Raw genomic sequence first — 23,507 nt, 5'->3', positions numbered from 1 at the left:
TGCTTACTTCTGTATTGGACAAGGTTTTACTTTGACATCCAAGCCATCAGCCAGTATTTGCCTGCCTTACAAAGTAGATGGTACCTATAGACAAGCTCATTTTGTTTAGCAGCAGGCATGTCCTTTCTTTCTACTTCAGAAGTAGGAGGAGGGGGCATCATGTTTAACACACATCTGCACATTGCTACATTATATTGTGATTTTTATCAAGATATCCTAACATTGTCTATTCTCTAAGAAATGTTTTATTATAAGAAAAGGAGCTTCTCCTCATCACTGCAGCTAATGTAATGTACTGCCATATCCTTATTTTTTGTTAGTTAGGAAGGCTGAATCAAGAGTTTTATTCCTAAAGGTGAATACTGGCACATTTAATAGTTTATAGTTACCATTCTAACACTCATAACTGTGAGTCCTGGAGTAACGAGACTGAATGAGTGCAAATGCAGACTTGTGTGTACAAAGTCCATAGTCACTGTTTGTCTGAGTATTCCCTTGTCTATGCAGTCCCACGATCGCAGATCTATACATGCGATCAATTTCAAGGAGGCTCATACCTCCTTTGGAACAGGGAATATATAATCCTGGTATGCACTGATATTTATAAATCATCTGATGAGCATGAAGCATCCTTCTTGTTTTCCTGTCTAATCTATCCAACACGTTTTGGGGCCAGTCAATCACTCCAAAACTGTAAGCTAGGAGAGGCAGAGCAAATCGGTTTATAGATTGAATTTTGTTCCTAGATGCCAACGCTGTTTTCAGATTTAATTTAAGTCTTCTAAAATATTCCTTACTAAGATTTATTTGAATTTGTTCATGTTTTATTGTTGATCCTTCATCAATTCCTAAATACTTATGCACTCCCTCCTGCTCAAGTTCTTTTATATCACATTCTTGTCCCAAACTGTTGTTTTTCTGGTGCGCAGTTTTCCTGCTTTAAAGGTTGCTTTTGTACACTTATCAAGATCAAATGACATTCTTATATCATCTGAAAAAGTTTTGACAACTTGCAACTATGCTTTCAGTTCCTCATCTGATGAGCTATACAGGTTTAAATAATCGACAAAGAGAAGATGAGAAAGCTTTACACTTTGTTGTTTTCTAGGAGTCAAATTATAGCCATGGCCTAAGCTGTTAAGTAAACAGCTTTTTGGGTTAATGGCAAGGCAGAATAGCAATGGTGACAGAGAGTCACCCTGGAATATCCCCCACATATGATATTGAAGATATAATTATATTTAAGGAACAACATTATTTTTCAATGACTTACTGACAACCTTTTTAATTTTGTTTTGCTCACATTGACCACATCAAGATTACTGCATTTTATTTTGATTTTTCTTGACTGTAATGTTCCTTGTATGCGGTCACACTTCCACATGCTGTTACAATGAATTAGTAAGTTAACCGAATTTGAATACGTCCAGATGCACTGTGCAAAAAAACATAACACTAAAAGAAAACAGTAGTTTTGACAGTGACTGTAGCAACTAGAACAATACGCATATCTACAGGACTTATTTATTGCCATTGCCTTCTGGGAACCGCAAGTGAAGCAGATCATCAGGGTCTTCATTAGGCAGCTGATGACTGGCCCTACCATTATGCTGTCTCTTGTATTTATATGGTGAGAAGATCTATTGGGGATTTGCATTATGCAGAAGATTATGGTTGGGTCCTGATCATAAACAGCTTATTATGTATTTGAGGCATGGATGCCAAGAAATTAATCTCTAGTGTATGGAGCTTTATCTGCTTCATTTACTACCAGCTACAGAGAAAAAAAGTGTAGCAGCAAGAACACACATGGACTTGTGCTTATAATGAACATGTTCTAACTGTTTATGGGCCACTCCCATCCCATCAGTTCAGCTCTGGATCTGTTTAAATGGGTCTTGAAAAAAGTTACAGGACTGTGTACTCCCAGACTGAATATGGTGTGATAATTCTGTGGTAAACAAGTTTCTTTTAGCATTTGTTTGTCCCTCACCAGCTGTGAATAGCTTCAGCTCAAAGACAGGTGTCATGATTACAGAATCTGTGAGTTCTGTTGTGGAGGACATTAAGATAATACATGTTTCTCTTGAAACCTTGACAACTGTGATTAAAACAATAGCTGTTGATGTAATTCAAATGAAAAAAAAAGCCAAAACACAACTAACTATGAATCCCAGCCTGTACATGTGCAGAGTCTCATAATGGCACAATGGAGGGATATAACAGCAAGCATGGAGTGTATTCAGCTTCAGCTTCTGAAGGTATGCTCCAAACAAGCCTATAATTCATTCACTCAAATGGATAACAAATTGAGGACCTGGAAAAATATGGCCAATCATAAAAACATTTGGTTTCAGGTTTCCTGAAAGTGAGGAAAAGAGTGATCCTAGAGCGTTCGTTATTGCTGATGTATGGAAACTGCTGGGGGGCTGATATGACATAATCATTGTAAGCGCTCGCAGAGTAACTCCAAAACCATGCCAGACAATTTTAAGAGGCAACTTACAAATTGTTAGAATCTTTGTGCACATGGAGCTTGATTATAGTACATCACTTTTCCTGGAAAGGAAGGCCCTGGCACCGTATCTGCATTCCTTCACAGGGAGTAATTCTTCCATTCAGCTGCACTTCTCTGATATGTTACAGGTTGTGAGAGAAAACTAAAATAATTTTTTCACATCTGTGGAGGAAATAGAAAAGTTTAGTTCTACTAATATTGAGGGACAAAGAGAGTCTCTCTTCAGCACCCTTATCTGCTGCAAAAAAAAAAAAGGAGAAAGAAACCAACAACTTTGCCACCTGCAAAATCTTTTCAGGACCCCAAAGGTAATGTAAGGAAAGTAGCATGGTGAATGCTAAAGAAAGACCAGACGGGTCCCTCAAGAATGGCTTTGGATCTTTCTAATAGATTATTCCCTAGCATACTTGCCACAGAAAGAAAGAATCTCAAATGTCAATGTGGTTAGTTTTGGTTCTGAGATCAAAATTTTTGAAGTGGAGACCATAGAGGCTTCATAGTGTGACACTGGTAGTCAATAAACATTTGATTCCCAACTTGCCCAAGAATATTTCTCCTTAGAGAACACGGATCACAAACTGTGCACTGTGGTAGGGCTAGCCACTCGACGGTGTAAAATATGGCTCTAGGTGATTCGGTTATGTTGACTGTCGCCAAAAAATGGGCATGGGTAGTTACTGGTGATAAGTGGGTTAAGGACCTGGCCTACTATCTGACCCACGCCAGGGACCCATGCTAACGGTGGGAGGGGTATATGTCCCCCTATTGGCCAGTGTGTGCCCGCCATAAAAGCCCAGCAGCCCTGGGTCAATAGGCTACTGGCTGGCCGGTGTCGAGTTGCTCAGCCTGGGTTACCTGGAATAGCTCTGTTGAGTGAAAGCTGGACATAAAACCAACCAACCTGCCAAACATGAACTAAGAATTGCTATGCTTAATGTAGGTTCACTGACAGGACGCAGCTTAGAAGTGGATGACATGATGATACTGAGGAGGCTGGACATCCTATGTATCCAAGAGACGAGATGGAAGGGCAGTGCAACAAAGCCACTTGGCTTGGGATCCAGACTCTACTACTCAGGTGGTGGACAGGCTAGAAATGGTGTAGGAATTGTGGTGAGACAGAGGCTTCAGAAGTCAGTGAGGGATATCATCAGAATTAATGACAGACTCATGGCAATCAGACTCCAGTGTAATGATAGGACAGTATTCATAATCTCAGCCTATGCCCCACAGCAGGGTTGTGATAGTGAGGAAAAGAGTGCATTCAGACAGCAGTTGCAAGACCTACTAGATAAAGCAGGACAACATGAATTGGTGTTGATAATGGGTAACTTAAATGCACATATCGGGACAGACAGAACAGGATATGAGGACTGCCTGGGTCCACATGGGTGGAGCAATAGGAATAAAGAAGGAGAAGCCATTCTAGACTTCTGTCTGGCAAATGGCTTGATAGTAGCCATCATATGGTTCAGAAAGAGAGACAGTCACAAGATCACATACAAGAGTAGCCAACATGCAACTCAGGTAGACTTCCTCCTAGTAAGGAAAAGGCACTGGGGTAGAATCCATGATTGCAAAGTCATCCCCAGTGAAACAGTCAGTTCACAGCATAAACCAGTAGTTGCCACAATCAGCTGCAAGCAGTGGTCAGAGAAGGCTCTAAGGTCAACAGAGACCAGGCTGAAGACCTGGAAGTTGACTGGAGAGAAAGTACAGCAGTTCAATGAATTACTCAGGGCTCTAGCACCCCAAGAAGAGGAGGAAATAGGTGGAGTTGAAGAAGAGTGGCAGTGCCTAAAAACAGCATGTGTTAGGACTACAGAAAAGATATGTGGCCGAGCCAGGTATGGAAATAAGGTACATAAGGAAAGCTGGTGGTGGAATGCAGAAGTGCAGGAAGTAATCAAAAGAAAGAAGGAGTGCAGGAAGAAGTGGGAGACTGAAAAGACTGACCAAGCTAGGAAGGACTACTGGTTGGCTAACAAAGAAACTAAGAAAGAAGTTGCAATAGCAAAGAATAGGGCATCAGAGGCACTCTATCAGCTTCTGGAAAGTGACTCAGTAAGGGGCACAAAGAAACTATACCAGGTTGCAAGGCAAAGACAGAAAGATAAAGAAGATAGTCAGACACCCTTCATAAGGGATTCCAGCAACAACCTGCTTACCAGCCCACAGGACATCAAAGGCAGATGGAAGGAGTATTTCCAGCAGCTTCTGAATGAAGAAAACCACACAGAAGCGGTACTGCCCCAGAAACAGCCTACAATGAGAGTAGAAGAGGAGCCCAGCTTAGAAGAAGTAAGAGCAGCACTAAGGAAAATGAAGTCAGGGAAAGCAGCAGGCTCAGATGAGGTCACAGCAGATATGATAAAGATGCTGGGTGAGCTAGGGGAGAAATGGCTCCTGAGGGCACTAATTGCAGTGTGGAGAGAAAGGCATATTCCAGATGACTGGAGAATAAGCATACTCGTGCCAGTGTACAAGAACAAAGGGGACAGCCACAACTGTGGACAGTACAGAGGCATCAAACTCCTACCACATTGCATGAAAGTTCTGGAGAGGGTGATTGATAAACGGATACGCAGAATAGTAGAATGTAAGATGGGAGATGAACAGTTCAGATCAGGATGCAGCACAATTGACCTGATGTTTGCATTGAGACAGATACTTGAGAAGAAACTAGAGAAGAGGAGAGAGTCAAACTGGGCTTTCCTAGACTTGGAGAAAGCATATGACAAGGTCCCAAGAAAGCTGATCTGGGCAGTACTGCGGCGGTTTGAAGTCCCAGAAACATTGGTAGAATTAGTACAGGCTATGTACAAGGACCCAGTGACTCAAGTACGAACAGTGTTTGGCCTCACTGAGGGGTTCTCAGTGGGAGTGGGTGTACACCAGGGTTCAGCTTTGAGCCCACTGCTGTTCATACTGGTAATGTACTACATCAGCAAACAGGTTGGAGGGGACAGAGCAACAAAGCTGCTGTATGCAGACGATGTGGCAGTACAGGCAGACTCTGATCTAGAACTTCAGCAAAGGATAGGACAATGGAATGCAAATCTGAAGGCACATGGGATGAAACTAAGCACAGATAAGACAGTGGTAATGGCAGCAGATTCGGGAAATCAGAAGAAGCTGAGAATAGAGATAGATGGGGAGATAGTTGAACAGGTAAACAGCTTCAAGCATCTGGGAGGGGTGGTTGAGGAGAAGGGTAGTCTGAATGAAGAGGTCAAAGCTAGAATCAGAGGGGCTGCAGCCAACTGGCATAGAGTATCAGGTGTAGTATATGACAGAAGAATGCCAAAGAAGCTGAAAAGTAAGGTGTACAAGACAGTGGTGCGACCAATACTACTGTATGGTATAGAAACCTGGGCAGTAAAGGCAGAACAGTTGAAGAAGCTAGAGGTGATGGAAATGAAGTGCCTGAGAAAGGTGGTAGGATGCACACTGCGGGACAGGCGAAGAAATGAGGACATAAGAGCAGAAGCCAAAGTAGCTCCAATTGCAGAAAAGATCAAAGAGAACAGATTACGATGGTATGGGCACATGTGTAGAAAAGCAGAAGACAATCTGGTGAGGGAGATTTGGGACAGACAGGAAGAAGGTAAGAGGAAGTGAGGGCGTCCAGCAAAGAGGTGGATGGATTGTGTGAAAGAAGATCTGCGACAATCAGGCATGAGTGTTGAAGAAGGCAGGAGAGTGGCACTGAATCAAGAGAGTTGGCGACAGTTAATACGATACCCCGACCCCATGTAAATGGGAAAAAGGGGATGATGATGATGATGATGATTTACTCCTTCCAAGCCAAAGAACTAAGTGGATGCTGTCATTATCTATTTCTTATTGCTATGGTTTCCCAAAGCCTAATGTATACATCATGCAATGAGCAGATCTCTGTGTTTCTAGCTCACATGGAGTATATACTCCTCTACCGAGTTTTCTTTGGTAATATAAGTGAACTGTTGCAGAGAATTGCGTCTTCACTTATACTGTCACCGACTGGAGGAATGCAAGTCATATAGACTTTTCGCTCATATCATGAAGGTTACATTCTGGTGTTTTAGGATTGATATTTGTCCATCCAAATGGTATGACCATGCAAGCTTATCACTTTCACATAGTCTATCTAACCATTGCATCAATCACCCCTCTCGGAAATTAGCCTCCTCCCCCATTAAACTCTCCAATATATAAAGAAAAAGTCAGACACGATGTTTACAATTTTTGGCATTTCATTAGTTAACAGAGATCCCGGTATGGGTTCATAGGTCCATACGTAGGTACTAGGATATTGGCCCTAGGGCCTATATAAGCCTAGTCAAAAAGGTACCCTGGCTTTCGCCACCCAAGAAAATTATTTTCCTGTGCCCCTGTTGAGCAGAGCCACAGAGGTGATCCATGGGGCAAATTTCCTATTTTCCATCCAATCATCAAGATTTTTCTTGAAGCGTGCATATGAGGAGCTTTGTTTGATATAGATATGTAGTTTGTTCCAGAGTATGGGAAGTTTCTGGGACAGGAATCTATCCCTCCAGCATGCTCTGCTTATTGTGGTGACAAGGATTAGATCCCTAGAGCATGTAGTTCGGAGGGATTGGGATTTCTTTAAGTGGAGCATGTCCAACAGCTCTGGGTTTGACATAGCTTTGTATGTTAGGCAGACATCGCCTCTGAGTAGGCGATATGCGACGGAGTAAAGCTGGAGTTTTTTGAGACGGTCTGCATAGGGCATCTGTTTGAGGCTGGTAATCCTCTTTGTGAGGTATTTCTGTGGTCTTTCCAGTTGTTGTAGATGTCTTGTGAGGTACATACCAAAAGGGGCATTGTACTCTATAATGGGTCTAATGAGTGACGAGTAGAGGGGAACAATGACCTCTTTTTTCCTGGATGAGAAACCTTATGTGATGAGGTGTGCCACATAGAAGGATTTCCTCACTACTGTGGTGATGTGATTATCAAAGGAGAGACTACTGTCCACCTGTGTCCCAAGGTCTCTTATCACACTTTCGGTGTTAAGTAGACTACCACCTATGTGGTAGCTCATGGGTACATAGTTTTTACCAAAGGGGATGACAGTGCACTTTTTGGCATTGAACTTGAGGCCATGGCTTTGACACCAGGCATCTGTCTCAGTGAGACTCTTTTGTAGGATGTCCACATCGTTAGGAGTTTCGATTGTGGCTCCTAGTTTGCAGTCATCTGTAAACTTCATTAGGCAAAGACCATCTGTGTTAGCCTGTACTTCAGAAAAGTAGATACCAAACAGGAGTGGACCCAGGACTGAACTCTGTGGTACTCCACTTGTCACTGGTCTGAAGTCAGATTTGGAGCCTGCTACGTTCACAGTGTGGGTTCTGTCAGTGAGCCAGTTGGCAACCCATCTTGTGACATAGGGATTTATACCTAGTTTAGTGAGTTTATCTATAATTCCAGAGTGGGGGATGGTGTCAAAAGCATTGGCGAGATCTAGATAGGCTGTGTGAACCACCTTACCCTCATCTACGGCTTTGGTGACTGCTTCAAAGAAGTTTATCAGGTTTAGGAGACATGATCTACCTTTTAGAAACCCGAACTGGGTGGGGTCCAGAGTTTGGAGATTACCAATGTCTTTGTTTATAAATTCCATAATGATACATTCCATGGACTTGCAGACCAGGTTTGTTAGGCTAATGGGGCAGTAGTTCCCAGGGTCCATGATGGCTCCCCCTTTGTGGAGTGGGATAACCATCGCTGTGCGCCATTCAGTGGGCAAAAAGCCTGAGGTGAGGCTATGATTGAACATAGTGCTTAGGTGGGGTGCCAGTTCATTCTGTAGTTCATGTAGAATGCAGCCTGGGATGTTGTCAGGTCCCATGGATGCTATGCTCTTGGCTTTGGAGAGTGTGGATTCACCTGTACAGCCATGATTACAGGAACTTTGCATTCTTCTGGTATAGAGATAGGTTCAGTGTTAACTTTACCTCCCTCTCACCCCCCGAAGGGCCTATCTGCCTGGATGTTGGAAATATCAGTTGGTTCTGTATATTTAGTGCCATTGTGCTGTAAATCAGAGCAGATCTGAGTGTTGCCATTGAGATTCTTGACATAGCTATAGAATGCTTTGTGGCTGTCTTTAGAATCAGTGGCGAGTTTGTTTTCGTAACTAGCTTTGGAGGATTTTATGAGGGATCTCTGCTTCTTACTGAGGCTGACCAAGGAGTTCCTCCAATCATGGGATTTTACTCTTTTTTTGCAACAGTTTCTTTCTTCTGTTGTAGAGTTTATTTATGGCAGAGGACCACCAGATTGGCTTCCTTTTTTTGGAGGATAGCATCTTAGTTCCATTAGGGATAGCACGATCCATGCACTTGTGTAAGAGCTTATAAAGTGCATTTGTGTAGGATTCAGCAGTCGTACCTCTATTGTCCGTCTGCATGGGTGTTGTGAAGTTTGCTACTTCTGTCTTAAGAAGCATGAAGTTGGCTTTGGAGAAATTTTTTACAGTGGTTTCCCTAATGGGGGATGGGGCAGGATGTGGATGTCTAGGGTGATTAGCTTGTGGTCGGATCTGACCAACGAGGAATTGACCTCTGGTGTGGAACACTGGTCACCTATGTTGGTAATGACCAGGTCTAGGATATTGCTGCCCCTGGTGGGGGTGTGGATAAGTTGATCCAAGGCATTGGAATTTATGAATTCCAGAAAACGTTGAGCAAAAGAGTTGGTACATGAGTAGTTTTCCCAGTTAATGGTGGGGTAGTTGAAATCGCTCATTATGAGGGTGTTGGGTTGTAACCTAATATTTTCCAGTGTATCAAGAAATGAGGAGTGGGAATCCTGGGGCATGGTGGGGGATCTGTAGCAAGTTACAATTTGGATTGCAGTCTTACCCAGAGTTAGCAGCACTTCAATACTCTCGTATGCATTATGCTGAGCAACTAGCCTGGAGGTGTGGATATTCTTAATAAATATTGACACGCCTCCACCTTTAGTGTTTCAGTCCAGGTTAGGTAGCCGAAAGGTGTGGTATAAATTATAGTCTGGTAATGCAGGGGTGCTCTCTGGAGCCTTGAACTAGGTCTCTGTCACTGCACAGATGTTGATGTTCTCCATTTTAAGTGAATACATTTTGAGGTTTAGACTTCTAGCATTGAGCATTACCCTCAGATTTTGCTTGCTTGTACCTGTTACGGTGGTGAGTTTGTCATTTGAACCTTGCCTAAAAAAGGCACTATAGGGGTGGAAAGAGCCTTAGCCAGTATCTGGAATCCCAAGGGCGACAGATGCAGGCCATCTCTAGCAAAGCATTGTGGTCTGTTGATCATGTCATCCCAGGAAGACAGATACTGGATCTCCTTAGAATGACACCAGAAGCTTAGCCAATTGTTGAAGTCAATCATTTTGTCCTTGTACTGTGGTATCATTCTGGGTGATGGCAGGATGCTACTCAGGGCTATGGTCATACCTGCCTGGGCTACAAGATCAGAGAGCTCCTCCATGTCTCTTTTCATGTAGTCCTGGGAGGTACGTCTCAGGTCATTCACATCAACATGGACAATGACAGAGTCATATTTGTACTTGTTGTGGAGTGACCTGAGTGTGTGCATTATGTAGCGGATCCTTGCACCTGACAGGCAGCTGACAGTAACTTTCTCCTTGTTTAGCTTGGTGAGTGGAACATCAGTGTGCCTGACTATAGAGCCACCTGTGACTAGTGTGTTGGGTACGTTGTTATGCGTTATGGGCTGTGGTTGAGTGGCACACTGAGTTTGTGGGCTATGTGCCATTTGGGTTGTGTTGGGGGGTGGAGGTTGCTTGTGGTTCTGCTTTGGAGGTCTCTGTTGCTTGAGCAGATTTTTATTGAGAGCATCCGTGAATGTTGGTGTGTCTTTTGTGTTTCTATGTGTGTGTTTTGGTGGTGTAGGTTTTGAGGGACTATGTGATGAGTGTGGTGTGGTGCAAGTGTTTACTTTCTCCTCCTGACTGTCTAGTTCAGTCTTGGGTGAAGAGAGCTTTGCTTCCAGTTTGGCTATATAAGTTCATCTCTCACAGGTTGTAGTGTTGGGTGGTCAGAGGAGAGGGTTGTCTGTGTACATGAGGCAATTACTCCATTGCCCCAAGATGCCCAGATTCATCAGGTAGACAGGAGAAAACACTGGGAGCTGACCCTTACACATGCCTGGATAGGTGCTTATTTATTAAGTACTAAAAACTGTTTTCCTCTAGACAAGTGAGGAAAGTTGAGTGCTGTAGTAATTTGTAGCTTATTTAGTGCTTACAATGAGTTCTGAACAAGTGCTGAGCTCAAAGAAACAGATTTGAGTGCTAAAACTAAAACACTGGCTAGTTCTAAGGGAAAATTTGAAGAGCAGACTTTATGGCGCAGGGAATAGTTTAACCACAGGTAAGCAGTGATGCATAAAGTGTAATTTTTTTAATGTAACAGTAGCAAATGAGCAAACTGATTTAAACAAGTTAACCAATAACAAGCTAAAAACTGAGCCCCATTCCAGCAGTCTTCAATCAGACAAGTTCTAAGTGCACACTTCTGCCACTAGGGTGCAGGGGAACCTTCTCCAAAAAAGATGGTCTGAATTAGTATTCAAGTTATACAAACAAATCTAGATTCAGGAGGTCTGAATTTAGTCTATGCTACAGCAAACAAGGTATAACAGTTAAGAAACAGTTCAAATAAGCAGGCACAATAAGCCTTTAACCAGAAACTCCTAGCTCAGAAGGGCAGAATCTACACTCTCCTCCCACAAGAGTGCAGGCTACACCTTCTTAATGTAAAATATCTGTCCCGAAGCCCAAGTGCTTAAACCAGAACTAATACACTTTTAGAATAACCGACACTGAGCCTTCAATCAGCAATTCCCAACTTAGAAGGATGTAAGCTACCTGTTCTGCCACAACAGTGCAGACCTCAACTCTTCTTAATGTAAAACAACTGGTCTGAAACCCAAGTGCTTCAACCAAAGGCTTAGAACAACAGTTAGAGTTTAATCAGGCTACTAACAAGCAGTAATAAATGCAGCAGAATAAATGCAATTAAGTACTTTTAAGAACAAGCAGCAAAAGCAAAATCAAGTAATAAAGTAGGAAGAAACACAAATACAGTAAAAGCAGATAAATAAAGTGCAATTTCTTTTTTATATAACAATAGAAAACGAGCAAACTGATTTAAACAAATGACCCAATTAACCAGTAAAAAAGCTCAAAATTGAGCCCTGTTCCAGCAGTCTTCAGTCACACAAGTTCTAACTGCACTCTCCTGCCACTAGGGTGTAGGGGAATCTTCTCCAAAAAAGATGTGTTATTTTGCCTTTTTTTAAGTTTACTACCTGAGAGCTGTCCAAACAATTAACTAAAGAAAAAAGTAAGAGTAGATGGCAGGAGATTATTCAGTTAGAACAGTATAAAAAGCCTGGCTGCAGGAGCAAACTATTACATATACAGCTTAATACTAAAAAGAGATATTTGCTTTATTAACAGATTCAGGACCTATGGAACATATCTAAAAACCTTTTACTAGACCCAAGGGATGACTTCACAAAAACTCATTGTCTGAAGACTTGCTGAAAGAAATATAGCCTTATAGTATTGGGATAATGTCCTTGTGCATAATCCAGTAAACATTAATGAGATCCTAGTGCAAGAATTTACAAGACCCAAGTTGACGCTGATACCCATGCAAGTTACAAGCCATTCTCATATATTTTCCAGGGCACAGCTTAGAAAAGTACCTGATTTGGGGAAGTCCCAATTGACTAAACCAAACACAGATAAAGAAATACTAAATCAAGTTGAATGTCCTCACTTCTAAAAGACCCTGAGCTTCGATGGGTGTTCTCCTGATTTTATCATAGAATTTAAAAGTCATCTAAAGGATCCACTAATGTTCATTTTTGAAGAGTTTGAAAGTAATCAGGAGTTTTTTTGCAAGATACATTAGCAGCAAAAGTTATGTTTCTTAAAATGCACAAAGATAAAAACACTTCCCGGTAGCTGTCAGCCTATCTTGCTCTTATGATTAAAATTAAAAAAAAAATTGCCAATGTCCTTGCCAATAGACTAACAGACTTCCAAACCTTATCTCACCCATGCAACAAGGTTTCATGAATCACAGAATGAGGACTGCAGATCTTATAAGAATATGGCTGAATTTTCAAAGGTGGTATTGGCAAAGTAATATATGTGGGGGAGGATGATTCTGTTAGATTTCAGGAAATCGTTTTACTCAGTCAACTGGAACTTTATTTGAGAACTTCTGGAGCATTACTTTTTCCTGAAGCATTTATTAGGAAATGTCAGTTGTTATATAAGAAACCCATAGCCTTTATTGTGTCTCATGGAGTCATCTCTTTTGTATGCCACTAGCAACATAGGAGGAAACAAACCTGTCTATTATTTCCCCCCTTTTTTTAGTTGGTGACCAAAGTCTACATTAAATTTCTAGAGTTTAAATTAAAACGTGTGGGAATTACATTCTCATCATATGACATGCCAGTTTCCTCTGGGTTTGACCATTAAATTTCTAGAGTTTAAATTAAAACATGTGGGAATTACATTCTCATCATATGACATGCCAGTTTCCTGTGAGTTTGACCATTAAATTTCTAGAGTTTAAATTAAAACATGTGGGAATTACATTCTCATCATATGACATGCCAGTTTCCTCTGGGTTTGACCATTAAATTTCTAGAGTTTAAATTAAAACATGTGGGAATTACATTCTCATCATATGACATGCCAGTTTCCTCTGGGTTTGACCATTAAATTTCTAGAGTTTAAATTAAAACATTTGGGAATTACATTCTCATCATATGACATGCCAGTTTCCTCTGGGTTTGACCATTGAATTTCTAGAGTTTAAATTAAAACATGTGGGAATTACATTCTCATCATATGAGATGCCAGTTTCCTCTGGGTTTGACCATTGCATTTCTAGAGTTTAAATTAAAACGTGGGAATTACATTCTCATCATATGACATGCCAGTTTCCTCTGGGTTTGACTGTGTTGCTTGGATTTCACAGCCTCAGGACATCAATGAAAATGTTATTAAATGTTTGAAATACCTAGAACAAATGAAAGGTTTAGAGTTAACGAATATAAACCCCTTTTATTCCCTTTATCTAAGTCGGCTAAGGACACTTTGTATTCTCATACTGTTGACAAGCATTGGTTTATTAACTTAGAATTCCATTATTTAGGAATCCAGATGATGTTTGAATCCTCTAAAAGTAGGCCAATTATCAACCATTATATATTCAAATTAATAGCACATTCCTTCCTTTTCTTACTAAAATCCAAATGATTAAAATGTACATCTTACCCAAAAGACTTTTTCTAATGAGACATCTTCTACACGCATATACATTTATATGTGTTGACAAATTCCAAAAGTTAATTTCCAACTTCCATTAGGATGGATCCCATCCAAGAGTGTGTTTACAAAAGCTATTTTTCCCCACTAACCCAGCAAAGGCAGGCCTATCTTACTCATATGAACACAATGTGGCTTTTGCCAAATGTGCTTATTTTGATTCTGAGTAAATCATAGACCCATATGGCTATTATTATTTATTTTACATTTGTTAACTGGAATAGTCCATCTGGGTGTGAACCCATTTTCAGCAGAGGCCTGGGGAGAAAAGCTGCATAAAAACAATACTTACAAAGGCAATAAAATAAAAGGAACAAATACAGTAATATTTTGAAGTAAGTATAAATATACATTAACATCATTAGATGTAGCATTGAATCTATAGGATAAAAAATAATATACATTGATACAAAAATAACATCAAATTGTTAGAAAGGAAGAGTTATTTCATAGATGGGTAAATTGAGAGAAAGTAATTGGACATCATAAGGTCAACATTATTAGGAACATCTTCACTAACTTCACAGAAAGCATGGGACCCCAGAAGATGACAGGCCTGTATAGAAATAAAAATGCTAAGTGAGAATGAACATTTGGTTAGAGGCTTACAATGGAAAAAGAATTCCAGACTGTAGAATATTCCAGATTGAGAGGAAACCCATACATTGGAAGGGATGGATTAAAGAGGGCATCTTTTTTTCTACATATTTGGGACTCCAAAGACAACATAATCAAAGATTTTAATGCAGTGAAGGATAATTTACATGATTATAGACTGTTCCGGTGATAGCATCTACAATGACAGTATATTTTAAATAAATCCAAGGCACAAGCAAAGGTAGTTAATAATGAAATAATTAAGCTGTTTTAAAAGAATAGAATTAATACTGAAAGGTTCTCAAGTAATCTTAAAATAAGCCCATTTTATAAAGAGTGGGCTGCCAAACAGGCTAAGGTAATAACAAAAGTTTTGGATAGATGGAATCAAGTTCTTCAGAGAGATCTTGATCTGCAAACTTTATCCAAGGTTGTTTACATCAGTTCACCCCAATCTACCAAGAAATCATCACTTCACATTACTCAAGCTTATCTATCAGTGGCATTACACACCTAAGAGGTTGTTTACCAGGGGGTTGGTCTACTGCTAACATTTGCTGGCATTATAACACACCTGATACAGATTGCTTCCATATGAGCTGGTTGTGCTCCCTGATCAATGTTAAATGGCTCACCCTTATAGAGGCCGTTATGTGGGTGTTTAGATAACATCTTCCAGATGAAACCTTCCCAGATTTTTAGATATTCAGTATCTGCAGAAATGGCTGGTATATAAATGATTTTCTTCTTAAATAGACTGGATTAATCTCTACGTCCTTTATATGTTTTAATTTTAAACATTGGAAGATTTTACCAGATAACTGTAACCATGATTGTATAAGTTCATAGGTTCATGGGTGATTATTATGCTAATGGCACAATAGCCTTTACAAGTCTAGCCAAAAATACCCAGGATATGACAATATTATATCTTAATTCCCCAGATATGGGATGGGGTAGTATCAGGTAGTGAATCTTTGGGTGTTGGAGCCCTGATTCATTTTGCAGGCTGACTCTGTTCATAAGGAACATGGGCAGTAACCCAGGAGTGACTTTACAGTTCCTCATCCATTTATCCAATTTCTTTTTGAAGAGAATGAGGAATGGGCTTTGTTTTACAAAAAATGGGAAGTTTATTCCATAGATGAGGTAGCCTTTGGGGTACAAATCTGTCTCTCCAGCAGGTTCTGTTACAGTCACAAATAAGGTTCAGGTCCATGGAACGCATAACCCTCGTATACATTTTCATGTCAGTATATAACATTTTCATCAGGGCTGGATCAGAGAATGCCTTGCAGGTCAGGCATACATCCCCTCTCAATAAATGATATGAGATGGAGTAAGGGGATAGGGCCTTTAGTTGGTCTGCATAAGATATGTGTCTTATACTTTGTATTTTTTAGTGAGAAATCTTGTAAGTGCCTGGGTAGGTACATGCAGAAGGGAACATTGTACTCAATTATGGGCCTGATGAGGGCTGAGTACAATGGCAGTATGACTTCCTTTGATTTTGATGCTATGCCTTTACTTGTAAGTTGAGCCATACAGATGGCTTTCCTCACTACTGTAGCTACCTGGTGGTCAAAGTTTAGGTTACTATCTGTCTGTGTTCCTAGGTCTTGCACCAGTGGGTCTACTTTTAGGGGTGTGCTAGCAATATTATAATTTGCAGGGATATCTGATTTGCTGAAGGGTATGACTACAATGTGTTTATAATTTAGTCGGAGACAATGATTTTGCCCCAGTTTGTTGTTTTTATGCCTCTTTGTAGGATTTAATCATTTAGAGATTCAGTGATTACTCCCAGCTTACAGTCATCAGCAAACTTGGTGAGCCCAACATTGGCCTTCACTTCAGAGAAGTATATACCAAACAGAAGAGGTCCCAACACTGAGGCCTGCAGGACACCGCTAGTAACAGGTTTCATATTGGAAGTGGATTCACTTCTCCAGGCAACATGTGTCAGTGAGCCAGTTGGCTATCCATCTAATGATGTAGGGGGTTATGCCTAACTCAGTATGTTTATCTGTAATCCCCAAGTGTAGGATTGTGTCAAAAGTTTTTGGCAGGTCTAGATAAGTGGTATGTACCAGTTTACTCTCATCCATGGCCCTGGTGATTTTCTTGAAGAAGTCCACCAGATTAAGCAGGCAAGACCTACCTTTGACAAAGAAAGATTGGGTCTCTTCCAGCTTTTGGAGAGCTCCTGTGTCATTACTGATCAGGTCCATGATAATTCTTTCCATGGCCTTGCAGATAAGACTGTTCAAACTTATGAGTCTGTAGTTCCCTGGGTCAGTAGATGGACCCCCCCCCCCTGTTCAGAGAAATGACTGTTGCAGTCCTCCATTGCTCTGAGACTAAGCCTGTCTGGAAGCTGTGGTTAAAGTGGGTTTCTAGTGGCCCTGATAAATTCTGTTTTAAGCTATTTATGAAGCATCCTGGAATGTTGTTGAGACCCATGGAGGCTGTGTTTTTGGATTTAGTGAATGCAGTTAGAATATGTTTCCTCATAATGACTGGTACTGGAATAGTTGTGGGCATTTCTTTGGGTTTGGTAGAAGGTGATGGTAGAGAGAAGTTTGAACTGAACTTATCAGCCAGCAGGTTTGCTATAGTTTCATGCCAGGTGTAAATGTTGCTGTTTGTGATTAACTCAATACATTGCTGAGCATTTCCCTTGAGGTCACAAACATAATTAAAAAAGGTTTATGGTTTTCTTTCACCTGGGACACTATCTTTTCCACATAGTTTGCATTGGCAGATTTGACCAGTCCCCTAATTTGTTCATTTAGACTGGTGATGAATGTCTTTTTGCAGTGTTTTTGTCTGTTCCTTCTTGGCTTTGGAGAGGATTTTTTTTCCCTTTTGTTAACTAGCCCGTTTATGCTAGTGGTCCACCAGGGTGGCTTATTTTTGCCAGGAGTCATAGGTTTGATTAGGACAGGTACTGCCTCCTATATGCAGCTATGAATGTGGTTGTACAGTGCTGTTGTGTACAGCTCAGAGTAGGCCTCAGTGTCATCCAGGTTTGGAGGGACTTGGAAGTTTAATAAGCTGTCATTTAGTTTGAGTTAATTGGCCTTAGCAAAGGTCTTAACAGGTTTAGAGTTTGATGGTGTTCTAGGTAGGTTTTAATACTAAAGGAGATCATTTTGTGGTCAGATCTAACCAGGGAGGAGTTAATGCATGGAAGGGAGCAGCATCCCTCCATGAGTACTAGCGCTAGGATATTTTAACTCTAGTTGGGAAGCTAATAAGTTGTTCCAGGGTGTTTGCATTGACAAAGTCCAAAAACCTCTGAGCAAGTGATTTATGGGTCATATAAGTGTCCCAGTTTGTGGAAGCGTAGTTGAAGTCATCCATAAGTATGGTGCTAGGCTGAATGTTAAGAGATTCCAGTAGGTTTGTGTAGGAGGTGTGGTTTTCCAGATGACATCGTCAGACAGACAGCAGGGAGAAACAAAGTGCCCCTCTGTAGAACTAATGGCTTTAAAATCAGTTAGATAGTTCATTCTGCCACTCTTTCTGATCATAAGTAGAGCAGAGAAAAGCATCTATAGATTTTAAAAGCTGTTTTACATTCTGTTGCTGTTCTTCACCAGCTGGCACTGTCCTCTGTTAATACCTAGTATGAGACCTGATCTTAACAGCACTTAGGTATCCTTAGCAAGCTTTGGTTAAGCACCCCTAAGCACTGTAAGATTGGGTGTTGTGCAAGAGATGTACTTAAGTGTATATTTTTCCTAATTACAGAGTGTAATTGTAGTGCTCCATGAACTACATCTTTCTTACGAGCATCACTTAAAACCTTCCACTTCTAAAATATGTAAGACTGTTTCTGACAATGTGGACCAAATGCGCAAAATGTGAAACACTAACTAATGACTTGAACTGGGAATCTCACAGCATGGTTACTAACTGCTTCTTCATACTTAAAAAGTGTACTTTGAATGAAATAATGGGATTAACATTATTCAATATTATTTACTATGAATATTTGTCAAAATAATTCTTAATGAATGTGTGTCAAACCCTTTCTGTGTGTAACAAAGAATTTTATGACTCAACATACAATACATAAAAAACATAAAAAAGTCTATATAAATATTACACTAGAAAAAAAAACATGTCAGATCTCATTTCCTGCAATAATAAAACTCATTGGGAAAAAGCCTACCTGCCTACCTACTAAGTGAAACCATTACTATGTTAAGTTTGAGGCTAAAATAGCTACCCAAGGCAAAGACAGTCACAAGGCATTTTTTAGCATTTTGTTATGAATCTGTAAGCACAACACAGCACTGCATTGAGCTTTTTGTGAACAATGTTACCTGCATTGAGGCTGAAGATATAGCAAACCCACTGACTGATAAATGTAGCTCTAAGTTTACCCCCTCTCCCCTCCACTCCATCCATCCCTGAAGATATACCTAAAACTGGCTTACCTCCAGCTACTGCACAAGACCAAGTCCTAAAAGTGCTTTCAAGAGCTAAAACTACTGCATTGATGGGTCTTGATAATATCCCTAGGTGCATCTTAAATAGCATGAAGCATGATTTAGCCACACCCCTAGCAACACTGTTCAGTCTCACCCTCCATAAAGGTTTTGTAACAAACAAATGGAGTACAGCTACAGTCATTCTCCTGCACAAGTGAGGACCTCTCATGTACTCAGGCAATTAAAGACCCTGTAGTTTAATCAGCCTCATATACAAAGGCATGGACATACTTATCATGAACTAATCAGTCAGGACATAGGGAGCCTCCAAAGCCTGGACCCATCTCAGTTTGGATTCGTCAAAGGCAGGTCATGCTTACTCAACCTTGTAGATTTTATTGAAAAGGTCACCAAAGCAATGGATGAAGGCAAAATGGTACACACATAATACCCTGGCCTGACCAATACTTTTGATAGAATTCCCGACTCAGGCATAGTAAAAAAGCTAAATAAACTGGGAATAAAACCCTATATCACCCACCACTGGATTGCCAAATGGCTCACAGATAGGACATACAAAATCAAAAGAGGGGAAGTTGCCTCCACAAAAAGATCAGTCCTCCAGGGTTCTCTGCTGGGACTGCTCCTGCTTTGGCATCTAGTTTTCTGAAGTAAAAGCCAGTACCAAAGAGCTCTGGTTGACTAAGTTTGCAGATGACTATAAGTTAGAAGCAGTTATTGAACTCCCAAATGACTTGGCTATCCTGCAGAAAGGTTTGTTCCAAATAAATAACTGGTGCCATAATCATGCACTGAAACTAAATGCCAAAACATGCTTTCTTATATCCTTTGAGAAGGCATCTACCCCAGGGAGCAACCACACTGATAATACGCCCCCAATAATAATTTCCACAGCATTGGATATACCATGGAACACAGTGAAGACAGTCATCAAAAAGTGGAGAAAATATGGGGCAACAGTGACATTGCAAAGAACTGGACGTCCTTCCAAAACTGATGAAAAGACAAGATGAAAACTGGTTAGGGGGGCAGCCAAGAGACCTACAGCAACACTGAAGGAGCTGCAGGAATTTCTGGCAAGTACTGGTTGTGTACTACATGTGACAACAATCTCCCGTATTCTCCATATGTCTGGGCTATAGGGTAGGGTTGCAAGACGGAAGCCTTTTCTTACACAGAAAAACATCCAGGCCCAGCTAAAATTTGCAAAACAATACATCATGTCTCCCAAAAACATGTGGGAAAATGTGTTATAGTCTGATGGAACCAAGGATGAAATTTTTGGCCACAATTCCAAAAGGTACATTTGGCGCAAGAACACCATCTCCACGGTGAAGCATGATGGTGGCAATATCATGCTTTGGGGATGCTTTTCTTCAGCTGGAACTGGGGGCTTTAGTCAGGGTGGAGGGAATTATGAACATTTACAAATACCCATCGCTTTTGGCCCAAAACCTTCAGGCATCTGCTGGAAAGCTGAAGATGAAGATAAATTTCACCTTTCAACACAACAATGACCCCAAGCATACATCCAAATCAACAAAAGAATAGATTCACTAGAAGAAAATTAAAGTTTTGGAATGGCCCAGCCAGAGCCCAGACCTAAATCCAACAGAAAATCTGTGGGGTGACCTGAAGAGGGCTGTGCACAACAGATACCCTCGCAATCTGACAGATTTGGAGTGCTTTTGCAAGGAAGAATGGGAAAATATTGCCCAGTCAAGATGTGCCATGCTGATAGACTCCTACCCAAGAAGACTGAATGCTGTAATTAAATCAAAAGGTGCTTCAACAAAGTATTAGTTTAAGGGTGTGCACACTTATGTAACCAGCTTTTTGTATGTTTTTTATTTTTTTCCCCTAACAGATTTGTTTGTTTTTCAATTAATTGTACAGGTTATAGGTCACATTAAAGGTGGGAAAAGGTTTGAAATGATTTATTGTGGTCTCATTTTTTTATATCACAAAAACTTAGCATATTAACAGGGGTGTGTACACTTTTTATATCCATTATAAGTCAGAAGAGATGGATATAAGATGTACTGCCAGGCACATGTCCATATATGTGGCATTGTCCTTTACTGTAATCTACATAATATACTTGTAGCCGGTATGACAGTGATGTCAGATTGATGAAGAAGGGATGATGTCATATGTTGGTTGATCTGTTTTAAAGCTGATATAAAGTATGTCAACCATAACTACAATAATCATTATACCAATCATTGTTTGTAGGATAATTACATTTTAAAGGAAAAGAGTTACATTAAGCAGTCCAAGTAAAACACAGGAACAGCAGAGCAGACCAAGGCTGAGTAAAAATGCAGTAAGCAGATGTATAAAAACGGAGCTGTTTAATGAACAAAGACAGAAGACATAAACAGGTAAGCGCTTTCACCAACAATGCTTCTTCAGACCATACACAGAGTAAAAACAGCCAGCTTATGAACTATCTTGCCCAAGTGCAATTAAACAATGAAAGCTACTTGGAACCATTTAAAGTGGTAACAACTAAAAATAAAGTATCGCATCATAAAAAAATATATGTGTAAACATATATAAAATAAATTAAAAAATAAAATAAATATAAGATTTAAGAACAGCCTAATAATCCATCTAGTCTCTCTCCCCTCAGTATAATTCCTGACATCTCCACCACAGAGATTGGGTTTAATCACCTCAATGACTAAAAATGGTAAACCTAAGGTATGTTCAGAACCTGCCTGCAAAGCATGTTTAAACAAAGCATTATTACCTGACTGAACTCTGATATAAGTGCTCCCTTATTCTGTCTCTGAGCTCTGAGCATTAAGTAATCAGTGTATATATATATATATATATATATATATATATATATATATATATATATATATATATATATATATATATATATATATATATAAATATATATATATATATATATATATATATATATTTTTTTTTTATTTATTTTACATATATTTACATATATATTTTTATGATGTGATATCTTACTCCTCGTTGTTGCCACTTTAAATGGTTCCTAATTGCACTTGGGCAAGATAGTTCTTAAGCTGTCTGTTTTTACTCTGTGTATGGTCTGAAGAAGCCTTGTTGCTGAAAATGCTTATCTGTTTGTCTTCTGTCTTTGTTCATTAAACAGTTCTATGTTTTTATACATCTGATTACTGCGTTTCTATGGTCATACTCAGCCTTGTTCTGCTCTGCTGTTCCTGTGTTTTACTTGGACTGCTTTTTGGCTTTATTCTCTACAGTGGGGCATTTGTTCCTTGGAGGTGCCTGGTTTTATTTAAAGAGTTACATTAATGTTGCTACTCAACAGCAGGATAAAAAAAGGTAGCTGCACAAATGTCTTTTGCCATGGATACTAAATGTAGTGGTACAGAACACTTGAAATGGTGCAGTGTACATCAGTAAGAGGTGAAACATGTCCTCTGTATACTGTTTGATAACTTGCCCGTTGTATATATTTGATATTTGCTTCAGCACAATTATCAATATTACTGCTTTTCTATTTTCTCATTAGGTAGAAACCATTGGAGATGCCTACATGGTTGTAAGTGGACTCCCTGAGAGAAATGGGGACAAACATGCTGATGAAATAGCCAAAATGTCTTTAGATTTAGTAGCTGCTGTAAGGCAAGTGGTGATCCCTCACATGCCTAATAATAGGCTTCAGATGCGGGCTGGAATCCACACAGGTATGTCAGGATATCAGTGTAACAATGAACTGAATCTGTATACCTACATATGACCACAAATGTGTTAACTATACAGAAAGAAGACGGTTCTTCTGCTTTAAAGTTAGACTGATTTAGTCATCTAAGTGGCCTTCTTGGGTGTTTATTATTTACAGGTAATGGCACCAAATTAATTATTGCATCCACTTTATATTCTTACAGGTGGACATATCATTAGAAGTATGGTATGGGTTTAATGTACTCTAACATATACCTAAATTCTGATAACTAGTCTATATTTATATCTAGTTTTACATGGAAAATATATACATATAAGTGGCATCTGTCAAAAGTCATAACTTATTTAACAGTTATATTGGTGTGTCTGCATAATATTTAAAAGGATGAATTTTAAATGCTTTTTTCATATTTTGAATGAAAAAATCCAAAGTATCAACACATACTAGAAGATGTATTTTAATAAGATCAGGAAATAAATTGCCTTAAAGGAGCCACTCATTGTTTATACTATATTTCTGAGACATCATCAATTTCTGCAGGGTCTCCTCTTTTGTTTTCTACTCTCTTATCTGGCATCTATATACCCTGGGATTCATGAACACTTCATGCAAGAATAAGCTACTCTTGCACGGAGTGTTTTGTGTTTGTGTAGAGCAGCAGTGCGCCTTGCATATTGATGAAGGCGCTCTGCTGTACTCTCTACATGGACACCATCCATGTACGAGCACAGGGGGTGTTTCCGAGCAGTGCATGGACACTAAACATGCCCCCTGCACTCAGAAAGTGATGTACAGCACTTTCTAAGCCATACTGGAATAATATTAGAGCTTAGCTCTAATATTATGCTAGTAGTCGGTG

At 39.9% G+C, this 23,507-nt stretch overlaps 1 protein-coding gene across 1 annotated transcript in view; it reads left to right on the top strand.

Moving 5' to 3' along the window:
* The window catches only part of LOC122794995, a 267,524-nt gene extending 244,822 nt beyond the window's left edge, over positions 1–22,702 (top strand). Inside the window, exon 4 of the mRNA XM_044063583.1 lies at positions 22,475–22,702. Within this exon, the coding sequence (XP_043919518.1) occupies positions 22,475–22,702 (228 nt within the window). The remainder of the gene's footprint in view (positions 1–22,474) is intronic.
* The last annotated feature ends 805 nt before the right edge of the window (positions 22,703–23,507 follow it).

The sequence above is a fragment of the Protopterus annectens genome, chromosome 2.part1, assembly GCF_019279795.1.
Source record: "Protopterus annectens isolate FY-2018-M chromosome 2.part1, PAN1.0, whole genome shotgun sequence".
NCBI lineage: Eukaryota > Metazoa > Chordata > Ceratodontiformes > Protopteridae > Protopterus > Protopterus annectens.
Note: the sequence above shows the minus strand (reverse complement) of the source record. Positions and strands in the feature narration are given on the sequence as shown.